The sequence below is a fragment of the Bufo gargarizans genome, chromosome 1 (assembly GCF_014858855.1).
Source record: "Bufo gargarizans isolate SCDJY-AF-19 chromosome 1, ASM1485885v1, whole genome shotgun sequence".
Lineage (NCBI taxonomy): Eukaryota > Metazoa > Chordata > Amphibia > Anura > Bufonidae > Bufo > Bufo gargarizans.
Window position 1 is genome coordinate 701,097,046 of NC_058080.1, and position 16,013 is coordinate 701,113,058.

The following is a 16,013-nucleotide window of genomic DNA, read 5'->3' on the forward strand; positions in this document are numbered from 1 at the left end:
ATCTCTTGTTTAAATGTTGATGATTTTGGCTTACATCTAGTGAAATCCCCAAATTCAGAATCTCACAAAATTACATTATATAAAATAATATACAGAAATGTTGTCCTCCTAAAAAGTATGTACAAATAAACACACTCAGTACTTGGTAAGGGCTCCTTTTGCATGCATTACTACATCAATGCGGCGTGGCATGGAGGCGATCAGTCTGTGGCACTTATGGATCCCATGTTGCTTTGATAGCGGCCTTCAACTCATCTGCATTGTTGGGTCTGGTGTCTCTTATCTTTCTCTTGACAGTACCCTATAGATTCTCTATGGGGTTTAGGTCAGGTGAGTTTGCCAGCCAATCAAGCACAGTGATACCGTGGTTATTAAACCAGATATTGGTACTTTTGGAAGTCTGCTGGAAAATTAAATCAGCATCTCCATAAAGCTTGTCAGCAGAGGGAAGCATGACGTGATCTAAACTTTTCTGGTAGACGGCTGCGCTGACTTTGGACTTGATATAACACGGTGGACCAACACCAGCAGATTTCAAACTTCACAATGGACCTCGAGCAATTTGGATTGTGTGCCTCTCCACTCTTCCTCCAGACTCTGGTACCTTGATTTCCAAATGAAGTGCAAAATTTACTTTCATCTGAAAACATTACTTTAGACCACTGAGCAACAGTCCAGTCCTTCTTCTCCTTAGACCAGGTAAGACTCTTTTGACATTGTCTCTGGGTCATGAGTGGCTTGACACGGAATATGACAGTTGTAGCCCATGTCCTGGATACGTCTGTGTGTGGTGGCTCTTGAAGCACTGACCCCAATCGCAGCCCACTCCTTGTGAATCTTCCCTAAATTCTTGAATGCCCTTTTCTTGACAATCCTTTCAAGGCTGCGGTTATCCCTATTGTTTGTGCACCTTTTTCTACCACACTTTTTCCTTCCACTCAACTTTCCATTAATATGCTTGGATAGAGTACTCAGTGAACAGCCAGCTTCTTTAGCAATTACTTTTTGTGGCTTAGGGTACTTTCACACTAGTATTTTTCTTTTCCAGCATAGAGTTCCATCCTAGGGGCTCTATACCAGAAAAGAACTGATCAGTTTTATCCTAATGCATTCTGAATGGAGAGCAATCCGTTCAGGATGCATCGGAATGTCTTCAGTTCAGTCTCTGTGAAAAAAATAAATGCCGGATCAGTTTTTCCGGATAACACCGGAAAGACGGATCCGGCATTTCAATGCATTTGTAAGACGGATCAGGATACTGATCAGTCTTACAGATGCCATCAGTTGGCATACGTTTTGACAGATCCGGCAGGCAGTTCCGGCGACGAAACTGCTTGCCGGATCACTCTGCCGCAAGAGTGAAAGTACCCTTACCCTCTTTGTGGAGGGTGTCCATGACTGTTTTCTGGACACATGTCAAGTCATCAGTTTTCTCCATGATTGTGTAGCCTACAGAACCAGACTGAGGGACAATTTAAAGACCTAGGAAACCTTTGCAGGTGTTTTGTGTTGATTATCTGATTAGAGTGTGACACCATGAGTCTACAATATTGAACTATTTCACAATACGCAAATTTTGATACTGACTTTGGGGTTTTTATTAGTTGTAAGCCATAATCCTCAACATTAAAAGAAATAAATGCTTGAAATAGATCACTGTGTGTAAGGAATCAATATAATGAGTTTTTGTTGAATTACTGAAATAAATGAACTTTTTGATGATATTCTAATTTATAGAGATGAATGTGTACATGGGGTTAATACTTACCTTCACTCCATAACATTAACTGTATCTTTTTGTAACCTATAAAGCTAAATACATGGATATGTCACCACCACCAGCTCAAGTCCTGAAGATCCCCCCTTTCGTCAGTTTGGTTTCCCTGCAAAACGCTGATGGTTCCTGGAATCTTACCCAAGAATTCTGCTACATTCTGGGAATATCAGCGCAGGACATTATTAACAAGAATCCAGATCAGGTATGATGGATGTGTATGGATAATCTCAGCTTGATTCGACATTCTTGAACATTTTTATAACTTTTTTTATTTAATTTTATTTTTAAAAAGCCCATATCAAAGAATATGCAAAGGTCTGATCATGGAATGAAGAAATGACCAAAGACACTATAACATGTTGCACTTCTGCAACATGGAAATTTCAGCAACCGTCAAACATACTTTAGGGCACATGTACTAACTGTGTGCCAGGTTTACAACTACGCAATTTTGCAACTTTTTAAAAGCCAGCAGTGCCAGAACAACATATCTCCATCTATTGTGTAATGGCTGGAGCTGGTTATTGCAGTGATGCTCACATTCACTTCGATGGTAACCAGCTCCATCCACTGCAGAAATGAACAGAGCTGTGTAGTTCTGGTGTAATAGTACATCATAGTGATGGCGCGGGGACAGGAGCTGTGTCCACATCATCACTTGCAGGTGCCGACTTTATTATGTAGCCTTCAACCTGCTAGAGACAGGTCCTAATAGGATGCCTTTGAGCATTACATTGACAGTCATAATACACTGCAATACACCAATAAGAAGTTAGTCCTATATGGGACTGAAATAAAAAAATAAACACATTTTTAAATGGTTCTCCAGCTTCTTTGTCTCTCTGCCTGCCAGACTTCCGGAAGGAAGCACACTTACCTGCCTCCTGCTGCTTGGTTCCAGGCCCTTGATTATAATATTGCATTCACCATGACAGTCCCTGACTGTAAAGTTTCAGCATGGACGGGGGTCATGTGTGTTGCAGCGGTGACTCGTCCCCCAAGCAACTCTAAAATGGCATCAATGGAAACAGCAGCTCTTACACACAGGTTGCTGAAATGTGGTTTTGTTAAGCTGGCAGAGAGAAGCTCTCCAGATGTCAGACAGGGACGTGATGTAAAATAAGTGACAGACAAGCAAGGATATCATTTTGCTGCTGTCTTGTTTTTATGCTTACAACCTTTTAAAAAAAAACCTGACCATGCGTCAGCTTATACCTATTCTTTACTGTTGGCGTGATTTGGATGAAAAGAGACACATGTCCGATCTCAAGCAAATCTCACAGGGGTTAATAGGTATCAAGAACTGAGAACTCTCAATTTGTATATTTTTTATCCACCGACTAACATGATACAGATATGTTTTTTGCATTTTACATGACAGAAAAAAAAACTTGTGATGTCAGAAGAGATTACTCAAGGAGAGACGCCCACAGCCGAGAGCTCCTGTGCAGGAGCAGTTAATGGGCGCCCTGATTTCCAAGTACTAATTTGACAACAGTGGGGTGCTAGCTATAGACATCTCATTTAGGCCTTTCCTTTGCCACTCTACCAAGTCTCCAGTACTGTAAATGTGAAACGTGGTGTAATGGACCGTTCAGCACACAATTCCGTTCAGACGATATCCTTCTTCCAGATTGACAGGCAGTTACTGCAAGCACCAGTCTGCCGAACTGCAAACTACACGAATCCTTCAACTCCGGAACAGGAAACACATGAACACTGAAAACAGCTGAACAGGAAAAGCATACAATCGGCTTACACTCCTGGCAATCAGCATACAGTCCAATTCCCCAAATAACGAGACGACACTTCGTTTTGAGGTCAAGCAGAACTCTTTAATAGGTTATTTTTCAGCCTTTTATGCAGGTCTCCTAGCAAGGGACACTCCCCCTGGGGCCCTTGTAAAAGACTGTGACAGTTTATATTTTAGCCAATTACATACATTTACTGTATTGAAACCTTCCCAGCAATTGTACACAAAATCCCCTTCCCTCTGTCTGTAACGCAATCAACAAAATACAATGAGCATTGTCTGTGACGCAATTAACTAACACACTGGCATTGTCTGAGACGCAATCAACAAAATACAATTACCAAATGTAATGGGCTAACTTAATCACTCACAGACAGAAAACACACAATTTTCCCCCAAACACAGAAAACACCCCAAAACCCCACATATCCTCATAATGTATACATCCATGGATAGCTCTGATCTGGGTGAACAACATATCTAAAAATCACCCGGATCCGAGCAGGGGTTCAAGAATTCCACGGAAGTCACATTTGGCCGGCCGCAAGCATGGCTTTCCTGCCCAAAACAGTTCCACAGATTTAAGCTGTGCGGCCGGTCTGTCTTCTCCTTCAAAGTTAGTATGGGTCATAATCCTGTGGCAGGAGGCGGGCAAACAGCCCCCTCCAAAACACAGTGGCGAAGTGGCTTTCGCCACACGTGGGTAGGGAGGCATGTGGCACATTACAGTTGGTACAGTTCAGTTGACAGCTTCTCACTACCTGGGTGAAATACAGAACCATTGCTCCATATATCATATTTAATTGAAGAAAATGATGATTCTTGTCAAACTGAATGCTCAACGGGGAAACTGTAGGTAATCTAATACAATAATACTACACATAGGACTGATACCACCTTTAATACAAGTATAGAACCTATTGTTCAAACCATTCACCATCCACACCAATATCTACATCTTCCCTGTCCTGAATAGTGTCAAGATAGTGATGTGTTCAGTGACAGGAAGCGACACAAGAGCCTTGTGAGAGCACTGTACCTGACGTAGATAAGTGGACATGTCATCAGGATCTCACAGTAGTGCAACCTCAGGCTTTGGGCCTGAAACTTTAAGTGCTTAGATAATATATTCTGGTTTAATTTATATTTTCCTCCTCACTAGAATATGGACTCATCAGTGTGGGCGACGGTCTTGGCGGTGATCTGGCTCCATGCATCTTGTCTGGACCAGAGAGAGGAATTGGAATTACTGGAAGGTAAAGCCATCTCCTGGCTTAAGGCTAAAGCAGGTAATATCTCAGAAATAGATTTGACATGTTTCTAAAACTGATGTGTTAATGTAGAGCCCTAGTGTTTTAGCTTCAAATGTTGTAGGTTCCTGAATATTTCAGGTGCATAGAGTTCAAAGTCATCAGGAAGGAGCTTCCACCCAAAAAATTTGCTTCATATTCAGCCACGGGAATGACTTGTACCCTAAATAGAACATTACCTCACCATAGAAATTCTGCCACATCAGCAGGTTATTCCCAAAATGACCTCACCATTGTTTCTTAACTTCCAAGGACTTCACTTGGACCATTCTTCTGAATTGCAGCATAGTCTACTCCTGGTTGTTCTGTTTTCTCGCCCATATTCATTGGGGGACACAGGAACCGTGGGTATAGCTATGTCCTCTAGGAGGCGTTGACACTAGTAAAATCTGTTAGCTCCTCCCCTGGCAGCTATACCCCCTCCAGCCTGGAGAGAGAGCTTCAGTTTTTTTCTAGTGTCAATAGGAGGCAAGACCTCCAGCTCCTGAAGATTTTTTATTTTAGTTTATTTTTTTCTCTTCTTTTAGGTGGGAAACAGTGGTCGCCTCGCCTCCCTGTTCTCCCGGGGGGAGCACGCCAGCGTTGTTCCGCCACGCTGCCTCCTCCCCCACAAGAAGACAAGGTGGACCAGGGCAGCCTCGCCAGCAGAAGGGTCACCCATCCAAGCCCCCTTTTCCAGCTTCCTGCCACTATGGTGCCAGTAGCTGAAGGGGTGACCCTGCTGGACCAGAGGAAGGGTGAAATTGGCATCAGGAAGAGGAGAAGATGAGGTGAGTACACTGGACTAGGTCCATAAATTTAACCCTTCCCCCCCATGACCTTCCCTCCCTTGTTGGGCACCGGTGGAACTATCAGGGACAGCCTGGCTGGGAGATAACGATACGGGGGACCGCTGGGGTGCCACCAGTATCAGAGTGCTAAGCACTCGCTTATGGAGGTCAGATCTTCAGGGAGTTGTCCTGCTGGCACTCTCTGGCCTTATCCCCCCCCCCCCCTGCCTCCTCCTCTACAATCATGTGGGGTCATCTGGTTGATGGGCCGCACTAGGGGGTTAATGGTGCTGAAGCAGGAGACCGAGCACACCACTGTCTGGAAGCGCTCGGTCAGACATGCAGAGAGGGGAGCAGAAGAGGCCATGATCCACCCCTTCCTGGAGCGGATGCGCTGCAGTGAGACTATCGCTCGATCAGTGTTCCGGCCGGCGTGTTCAACAAACTGTAGCTCTCCTGTCGGCCCGCATTAGTCGTAGAGTTGTTTCGACGGGGCAGGCGCTGGCGTACTGCTCCGGTCCCTCTGTGCCCCGTCCGACCGACGGATTCCGGTCGGCCGTGCGAAACATGCGGATCCAGCCACCCCCGCTGCGGGGGGGGGTGGGGGCATGCACTGGCGGAAAAACAGGGAAGGGAGCAGCAAGGCTCCCCCCTATGAGGATCGCAGGTGTCAGGGCACTAGGGGGTTAATAACAGACGCAAATTATTCCCGCCACTCACCCCCCCCCCCAAAGCACTTGGCCCCGCCCCTCTGACATCACTAATGTCTTCCTCAGGGCAGCTTAACCCCTTCTGACCAGCCACCTCCTGCGGCCAGCTCCAGATATTCTGAGGATTCTGTCTTCAGTACAAGGTGCCTGTAAGTTGAAGCAGTTAACCCCTTCCTGCCTCTCTGCCCACTTGTCGTTTGGGCATCCTAGTTTTCTTTAAAAAAAAAAAAAGGGACGAGGTAGATGCGCGTTCATAAGGGCCCCCTTACAGGGATGTATTGCATTCCTCAGCCTCATCACCACAGGCCTCCCACCCCCTGTCTGTGTGGTACCAAGCTGGGCCCGTGTCCTATATGGACAAAGGAGGACCTCTCGTAGTTCCCAATCCGCCCTCCAGGGTCGTTGGTTGATAATCCTCCACCTGCGCAGATCCAGGGAGGACAGCCGAAGTATGAGTCGTGTGGTTGATCCCAATCCGTCCTCCGGGGCGGTTTGGTTGATAATTCTCCACCAGCGCCATCCGGTGCAGAACCTCTGGAATTCCCATTCCACCCTCCGGGGTCGTCTGGTTAATCATCTCCACCTGTGCCATCCAGCGCAGAACCTCTGGAAGTTCCCATTCCCTCCTCCGTTTGGTTGATAAGGCTCCGCCTACGCACTCCAGTGGACGGACCTCTAGTTCCCACTCCACCCTCTGGGTAGTCTGGTTGATGTATTCCCACCGGCGTGGCGTACAACTGCCACGGGCAAGCTTCTAAACGGTAGAACTGCGCGCAAGCGGGCCAGAGCAGAACATTTTCTCCTCTGCCACCTCCGCACCCACCACCTTCCTCCCTAGGGTCTCGCTCAGACACACCCCTCCATTCCTGGAGAGGTTCGGTCCAAGGGGGTGGGGGTGATATTGTGATTCGGGCTCTTACTCGAATCTGTTGCAATCTTCAAGATTGTGTCCATGGTAGCAAGCAGTCCTTGTCGTCTGCATTACCCCCTCCTTCAGGCAGAGTATTTGCACCACTGCTGCATACAATACTTACCGTAGGCATTATAGGTGAACTAAATGCTAGAGCGCTGTTTCAGTGACGGCAGTAGGCGTTTCCCCTTTCTTAAGAGACGGTATTGCATTCCACTGGGTACAGTATGTACCGTATGCATTAGCCTCTTCCATAGGTGGCGATCTGGCATTATCACCGGTTACAGTGCTTACTGTAGGCATTACCCCTTCCATAGTGGGGCGATTGCACTCTCACAGGGTACTGGATTTGCCATATGCATTGCCCTTCCATAAACAGCGTAATCTCTCTACCGTTGCATTCTGTTCCTGCCGTAAGCATCCGCTGGCAGCACTTGTAGGCATCACCCCCTTCTTAGGTGGAGTAATTGCACTACTACAGATACAGTATTACCTTCTGTTCTGCCCCCTGCGGTAGGTGGTCTAAGTACAGTTACACTGGGTTAGTGCTGGACGTATGCATCCCCCCTTTTGGTAGCTGGCGGCATTGCATCTCCACTGGGTTCTGTGCCTGCCGTATGCATTAGCCTTCCTCCCATCACCATGCTTCCTGTTCCATTCCCCTTCCTCAAGTGATCCGCTTCCAGGGGAATACCTAAGCATCTTAGATTACTACGGTTCAACTACGCCACGGCGATAGATACCTTAGCTTCTTCTGTGGGGCGTGGCAACAGTCGATACCCGCGGATGCTGGTGCTCTGCACCTGCGGTGTATGGGTGCCGCCAGTGGATACAGTCGCTGTTTCCACTAGGTATCCTTTTTATCTTCGGTACTGGTTTGGAGCATGGTTGTGCTATCCTCTGTCTCTCAGAGGAGTTGCCTAGCAACATTTATGGGTCCTACAGACCACCCTTCTCCATGGGCCTCCTCGGTTCCAGTCGGTCAGGACGTTGTCCTCATCACTATGTAGTGCATATGCCATTGCGCATATTCTGGGGAGTAGCTTACATCGAGTCGAGTGTTCTTTGACTCTGCAGTCCCCCTCAGCTGGGGGTTCTACCTTGACGCTAGCTTCCTGTTGCTCCTGTTCGGAGCCCTTCCAAGTAAAGTGTTAAAGCTAGCTCTTCTCAACTGGGGCAGTTTGGTGCCATGGCTCCTACAGATGGCCTCACGGCTTCCCTTTAGTTTGCGCCGACGGGGCAGGCGCTGGCTACTTCTGAGAGAGTGGTATTTGCATTACCACTACATACTATGGTTCTTACTGCACAGCTCCTTCGTCAGGTGGCGGATTCTTCTAGATCTGAATTGGTGGATACCGTGGTATAGCCCCCTCCTCCGCTGGAGTATGGGCTAGTGATACAGTTGTGGCTCCCCTTACTTGGCTTCCTCCTCAGGCGGAGTTTTTTTGGCACAGCCACTCAACCCCTGGCTACATCTGCATTTGCACGGGGTATTCTTTAGTGGCCTTAAATTCCAGAGTTCGGACCCGGCTGGTGGGATGTAGCGTGTTCCACATCTCTCCTTCTGCAGGTGAATTCCTCACATTGGTCCGGGGTGAGTTACCTGTATAATATATTCCTCTCTTAAGACATCTGCTGGTGATCTTACTTCCCACCGCCCATTCCGGGGGTAGACTGCGAGACTCCTACACCGGACGGAGCGGGGTTGCTGTCACGTCTTGACATGATGATGGATGTTCCATTCCTGGTACGGGACACCCTTCTATTTCTTCTTCCACCTTGAACAAACGGCTGCCGGCCTCTCCCTTCTGTATTCCTGGACTGCGGAAGGTGTTCGAGTCAGGCTGTCTGCGTTGGAGTCACCCGGACGTGGACTTGATGGCTTCAAGACTGTCTCGGAAGCTTCCCACCTTTCTCTCCCGAGCAGCAATCCGGAAGCTTGAGGCGTGGACGCACTGATTCCCAGGTAAGGGTTCTCCATCCTTGCGTTTTCCCCCCTCCCTCTTCCTACCCAGAGTTCTATGGAAGATCAGGATGGAGGGTATTCCGACTATCCTAGTCGCCCTGGGGATTGGCCGTCGCACATAGTACGCCGACCTAGTCTTCTTCTAGGGGACATCCTGGTCACTGCCACTCAGAGATGTCCTTCCTTTAGAGTCCAGTTTTCCATTAGTATTTTAGGTCTCTTAGTTTGCTGGCGTGGCTATTAAGACCTCCATTCTATGCTAAGAGATTTTTTCGGCGGATGTCATCCGCAAGCCTGCATCGTCCAGGATCTATTCAGGACCTGGAGGTCCTTCCTGGGTTTCTGTGGAAGCCGAAGTACTCTGCCACTTTGTTTTTCTCCCCACGGCCCTGTCCTTTCTTCAATCAGGGTTGGACCTTGGTCTGGCCCCTAGTTCTTGCAGAGTCAGGCGTCGTCGCCTTCTATCCTTTTACAGCGCTCTCAGGTTCCCTAGGGCCTGTAAGGACCTTCTTCAGGGAGTAGCTAGTATGGTTCCTCCGTACCGTCCTCCCTTACTGCCTTGGGATCTGAGTTTAGTCCTCTCAGCGCTCCAGGCTTTCCCTGGAGCCCTTGTGGGAGAGTTTCTCCGACTCCTGTCCTGGAAGTTAGTTTTTTCTGGTCGCTATCACTTTCATCAGACGTGTGTCTGAGTTGGCGGCGCTCTCTGCAGAGAACTCTTCCTGGTTCTTCATAGGGTCAAGGTGGTTCACTGGCCTGTCACTTCTTTTCTTCCGAAAGGGGTCTCTGACTTCCATATTAATGAGGAAATTGTCCTTCCCTCACTGTGCCCATCTCCTTCACCATAAGGAAACACCATTGGTCGTTGTCAGAGCTCTGAAGATCTATTTAGCAGCCTCCGATCCCTTCCACCGTATGGATCCCCTTTTTGTCATTCCTGAGGGTCCTCGAAGGGGATTGGTGGCTTCCAAGGTGGCAATCGCACGCAGAATTCTATCTACAATTGCTGAAGCATACCGTGCCCGAGGCAGGGTTCCGACCTCAGGTGTCACGACTTACTCCACCAGAGCGGTGGGCGCATCTTGGGCGCGGAGGAATCGTGCTTCGGCTGCTCAGTTGTGTAAGACGGCTACTGGCCCTCTGTACACACATTCACAAATTTTACCAGGTGCAAACTTATGCATCGGCGGACGCTGCCTTAGGTCGCATGCTCTTGCAGGCGGCAGTTTCTTAGATGCCTGCTGGGACGCTTGCTTCCATGGGTCTGTGGTTTTTCCCTCCCTGTGGACTGCTTTTGGACGTCCCATGGTTCCTGTGTCCCCCAATGAATATGCGCGAGAAAAGGAGATTTTTGTATAACTTACCAGTAAAATCTCTTTCTCGCTCTTCATTGGGGGACACAGCACCCACCCAGTTTTGTTGTTCGACCACAGTTGAGCAGTTGCTGGTTTGAACCCCGTTGGGTCCTTTTGGCATGGTTGGTGTTCCATGTTTTTTCTTGGTTGGCTTGCTTCTCCTACTGCTTGTACACAAACTGAAGCTCTCTCTCCAGGCTGGAGGGGGTATAGCTGCCAGGGGAGGAGCTAACAGCTTTTACTAGTGTCAACGCCTCCTAGAGGACATAGCTATACCAACGGTTCCTGTGTCCCCCAATAAAGAGCGAGAAAGAAAATTTCCTGGTAAGTTATACAAAAATCCCCTTTTTCTTTTGTGTTTACATGGAACAATTTACCACCAAATTATTTTGTGGCTGTATAAAGATGGCCAAGTTGACCCAACCAAACTATAACAATAAGCATTTAACAATTTATTTACTTTAAGCTCCTTCTCAAAGTAATATCTGATACCACTCGTTTGTTCTTTCACCTCTCTGAAAGACCTCACAGTTCCTGCACTCTCCTGGCCCCGGCGATCACATGACAGCGATCTAGAAGGCAGGGACACCTGGGCACTGTCCTTGCCTTCTCTAAAGGTTGCCCTGCTGTCACTGACAGCGGGCAACCTGATCTGCAGCTGCACGATTAGCGTGTAGCTGCAGTTTCTAAATGGACGTTCAGGAACGTCCATTCAGAAATTGAGAACCACCTCCCGGACGTTTATATCCTATGGGCGGACGGGAGGTGGTTAAAATTTATTAAAAAACAACAATCCCAATTGACTCCAAAAACTCCTAGAACACCTCTCAGTATCAAGAGCTTCGAAGCACAGTTTGAACAGAGTCTGTAGGTTAAGCAGTTCGGGCTGTATTAATACCAGAATTCTGTCATTCTTTTCTATGGGACTTTTTCATTTTTAAACATAAATTTATTGAAAACTACAAATCCAATCGACTCCAAAAATACATAGCATACCTCTCAGCACCAAGAGCTTTGAAATTCTGTTTGAATGGAGTCTGCATGTTAAAGGGGTTCTCCGGGAATTAAGGAAATAAAAATACTTAAATATTACTTTATGTTCATTATATTCCCAAATACCTTTCATTATTTATAAAGGCTCATGTTGTCTAGGGAGCAATCATCAGGGGAAACAAAATGGCTACTGTCCTGTTAGTACACCCAAAATCTGTCCTAATCATACAGCAGGGCAAGTTGCTTCACAACACTGCCCCATCTCTGCTCTACCTGACACAGGTTATGATCCTGAATACAGCTGATAAGATCTTCAGCTGAATCTCTGTAGGAATGGAGTTCATGAGGAGATATGAAGTACAGACAGGACAGACTGTGGGCTGTGGTAATGGAGACTGCATATAATAGCTGCTGCTCGTTATCCACACCCTCCCCTCTGTACTTCATGTCTCCTGATGAACTCCATTCTTACAGAGATTAAGCTGAAGATCTTATCAGCTGTATACTGACAAACAGAGCAGAGAGGAGGATGAGGCAGCTCATTAGCTCAGTGCCCTGAAGTAACTTGTCCTACTGTGTAATTAGGACAGGTTTTGTGTACACTTATTGGACCGCGGCTATTTTATTTCTCCTAATGACTGCTCCCTAGACAAAATGAGCCATTATAACTATTGAAAGGTATTAGGAAATATATTTATCATAAATTTATATTTAAGTATTTTCATTTTCTTGATTCCCGGAGAACCCCTTTAAGTAGTGTGGGTTGTATTGATTGCTAATGTTGAGCGAATCGAACTCCACGATCTGAATTTCAGGGGAAAATTTGATTCGCTGCGAAGCCGAATTTCCTCGATTTCCTCTAAATCGATTTTATCTGGAATGGTGTAAAAAACTAGCATACAAGCATACTTACCTCATCCATTTGAGTGCAAAGAGCTGGCCGCTGGCATCTTGATTGAAGATATCGCATGACATCCCGTGCGCGGTGACGTGTGACGTCACCACGCCGGCCGACGAGATGTCATCAGGAGCCGCACAAGATTTTGCGCTAGATCTTTATTCAAGATGGCGACGGCGGCCAGCTCTTCCCGATCAAATGGATGAGTGTATGATTTTATTTATTTTTATTTTACACCGGATTACTGCTATCAAATGCCGTGATCATGTATAAGTGCGGCATCTGAGGGGTACAATGATGGGAAGCGGTGCAATCGCCGCTCCCTGTCATGGCACCCACTACTTACAAAGAAATGCACTTCAAGCTAATTTTTTTGTAAAATTCAGCGATGCAGCCGAATCGAATTCTCCAATACTTTGCTCATCTTTATTGATTGCAGAAAACTGGCGAAGAATAATAAATAAATATATGAGAATGTGATTTTCAAGCACTATAAATATAAGGGGAGAAAATTCTATACAGTGCTTTTTCAAGTACTATAACTATTAATACTTCTATTTTTGAAAGCATTCTTACTTTGCAGCATTTTTTCCTCACTTGCCTAAAACTTTTGCACAGTACTGTATACATTTCCTATACAGGCCTACAATATGCATCTCCAAGGTAAAAGACTGCAAAACATGTAGTCTGATCTTGTACTCTATAGGCTAAAAAAGAAAAAGCAGAGAGGAATGCAGATCCAGACCTTACACATGGGCACGTGTCTGCATAGGAGCTTTATGAACAAAACAAGAAGAGATTTTTAAACACTGCCTCTAAAGTTGCTTCCTTTTTGCTTTATTTTAGATGCATAGCTACAGATGAGCATTTCATATTTGAAAATTCTTCTTGACGCCATTTTGGTGAAGGGAAATTTTCCATTACCAAGCTGTATTTACTGCATATAAGACCATGGCGGCTGAAATACTAACCACACTTCAACTGACATGTAAATGGCTCCTTGTAGGAGAGTCCCTGGGATAATAGACGGACAATACGTGCCACCAGAGGTCCTGGCCTCGGAGTAAGAACCGGATCATTGTAGTTACAGCGGCGGATGCTGCTGGCGCAGCGTATCTGTGCCGGTTCTTACTGGGAACAGGTAAAGAGCAGGGTGGGTGCCTCTTCCCCACGGCCAGCCCAGGTTTTTGGTGGAGATGAGCCTTTGAAGAACCCAGCCTGCTGAAGATGGGGGGTGGGGTGTGTCTTGCTGTGCTGGAGGTTTTGACAGACTGAGTCGGTGCTGGTCAAGGAGAGACTGGGCGCAACACAAACTGAAGGATAGCCCTGGGACCTGTGGTGCCACTAGCCGAAGGGGCTCCGGCCTGAGGGAGACAAAGGCAGGTAGTTTAGAAGCCTGCAGGACCGGTGTGATCTGTACAGACACAAGGTGACTCAAACCTGCTGTTTGTTTGCTATGGAAGGACTTTTTGTTCTATGCTCTTTGTGGATACGCCCCTGTGTGGTCTGCACATTACCTGTTATGCCTTTGGTGTGAATAAAGTCACAGTGTATCACAAATACTGTCTGTGATTGCCGCAATACTGCCGCTGCTACCGTAGCCTACCACAAGCACACTCCCACACTCCTTAATACAATATTTTTGTTGTAGTTACAGCTTTTGGGATGCTCGATTTTGTCAGTCAGTTGTAACGTATCTAATGCTATTGATGGTTCTAACCAGGGATTGTTTCTTATTCTCCCAGGTTCCTCCTTGGATCAGTTGGTCAGAGCTGGAAATGATCTGCTGAAATCCTCTGTGAATCCTAATGTGTTTGGCCTGTGAGAGGAAGAATGAAGATGGCAGAGGTCTTCGGGTACGACCACACGGTCAGGTCTCTGCATGAAATTTTGGAAGCCAAAATCAGGAGCGGATCATAAAAGGAGAGAAAATATAAAGGAGAAATAGAACTTCTCCTGTTTTTTTTTTTAACTCACTTCTGGTTTGGGCTTCCAAAACTGCAAGCAGAAACCTGACTGTGTGGTTGTACCCTTCTAAGGAATACTGCCGCCCTCCAGAATTGTACTGCTTCTCACCTTTACTTTGGAATCAATTTTCATAATAAAATTTCTGTGCCTTATTACTCTAGAAATTAGATACAAGCCAAAGATGCAAATGATAAGTCTAGAGAATCATCTTCTAGTTATATTCTCATTACACAGACCTATTTTTTTAGAATTTACAGAGCAGCTCCACTGAAATATATGCATACATGGAGAGAGGCCTTAGGGGTGTACTGACACTTGGGAAGGTAGTAGTGCAGAAGAAAACCAATCTACAATGCCACCCTAAAAACTGGATTATTTCTTACCACACTCAATCAATAGATACCAATCAATAGTAAATGTGAATATAATACATTTTGTAATGCATTTCATTAGAGAAATGATGCCTCATTCAACACTTTTCAGCATTTTCTCTCCCTCTCCTCCCAAATAAACATTCTTTGCTAAATCCACCCTGAGAGACTGATAAGGACTGTCAGCTCACTGAAGGATCAGATTATAGCTGCCAATAGAAGTCTATGGCGAGGGAAGGAGGCGTGAAATACTAGAGGGAAAAAGCAACATTTTTTTTTCTGAAAGATACATCACAAGGTTTCCTATATTAACCTGTAATATTGATGTATACAACGTTTGTTAAAAGATTAGTTGTCCAAGATTGGAAAAACATCCAAAAGCAGAACCACATCTCTCCATTCACCTTAGTAGAACTGGGCTGCTGTGGGTAGTGTGTTTGGAAGAAAGCAGCCATGTGTTTCTAATCCTGGACAATCAAATTACAGTTTTTTCCTCCATGACCTTGTATTTAAATCAAGATCTGTTGATGGAAGGTTGCATGTGTCCTTCACCCAGGCCAGGAGATCTTTGTTCATCTTTCTTGGTTGGTGGTATAAGTCAGAATCTCTCAGGGCAGCCAATAAGTTGTCCTTCTTTGGCTTTGCAGACACCCTGGGGGAAGGGGTTACAACATGGTTGCTCTACAATATGGTGCATAAAACGTGTGAATATTTTTGGAGATGGGTGGAATTACTCTTTACTAAAATCTGTTTATAACTGATCTTTCAAAAATGGGTCAACAACAGTCAAAAGAAAACATCTGAGGAGAGTCCCCATTCAGATCAGTGTATTCTGTAGGGTATTACTGCTGAGTATTGTTGACCCTGTCTATATTCCCATTATCCAGTTATGCATTTCTTGTAATAGTTAAAAGTTGATAAAATGTTCTAATCCATTGTTACAGCTTTCAGCTCCAATATATGTATCATCATCATTAAACCGCAGTTATAGTTCAGATGTTGGTGTCGTGGTTGTCTATATCCATCAAAGAGACATGATTATCAATCATAACATAAGGCCCAGCCACCCCCACAACTATGACATGTCATTTATAACACTCCCAGTGGCGTACACACAATCCATGGGGCCCCGGTGCAAAACTGATCCATGGGGCCCCCTCCCCGTCGCCGCCCACCCAACCTCCCTCGACCGGCCGGCCGCCCGCCTTGCTCTGCCTGCTACAGGACATTTAGTA

The 16,013-nt window shown here is 46.1% G+C and overlaps 1 protein-coding gene across 1 annotated transcript in view; it reads left to right on the forward strand.

Annotated features, from left to right (window-relative positions):
* Window positions 1-15,724, forward strand: part of LOC122924806 (von Willebrand factor A domain-containing protein 5A-like) — a 274,200-nt gene extending 258,476 nt beyond the window's left edge. Inside the window, exons 23-25 of the mRNA XM_044276248.1 lie at window positions 1,813-1,979; window positions 4,693-4,819; window positions 14,185-15,724. Coding sequence (XP_044132183.1) covers window positions 1,813-1,979; window positions 4,693-4,819; window positions 14,185-14,264 — 374 coding nt within the window. The 3' untranslated portion in view covers window positions 14,265-15,724. The remainder of the gene's footprint in view (window positions 1-1,812; window positions 1,980-4,692; window positions 4,820-14,184) is intronic.
* Window positions 15,725-16,013: the final 289 nt, after the last annotated feature.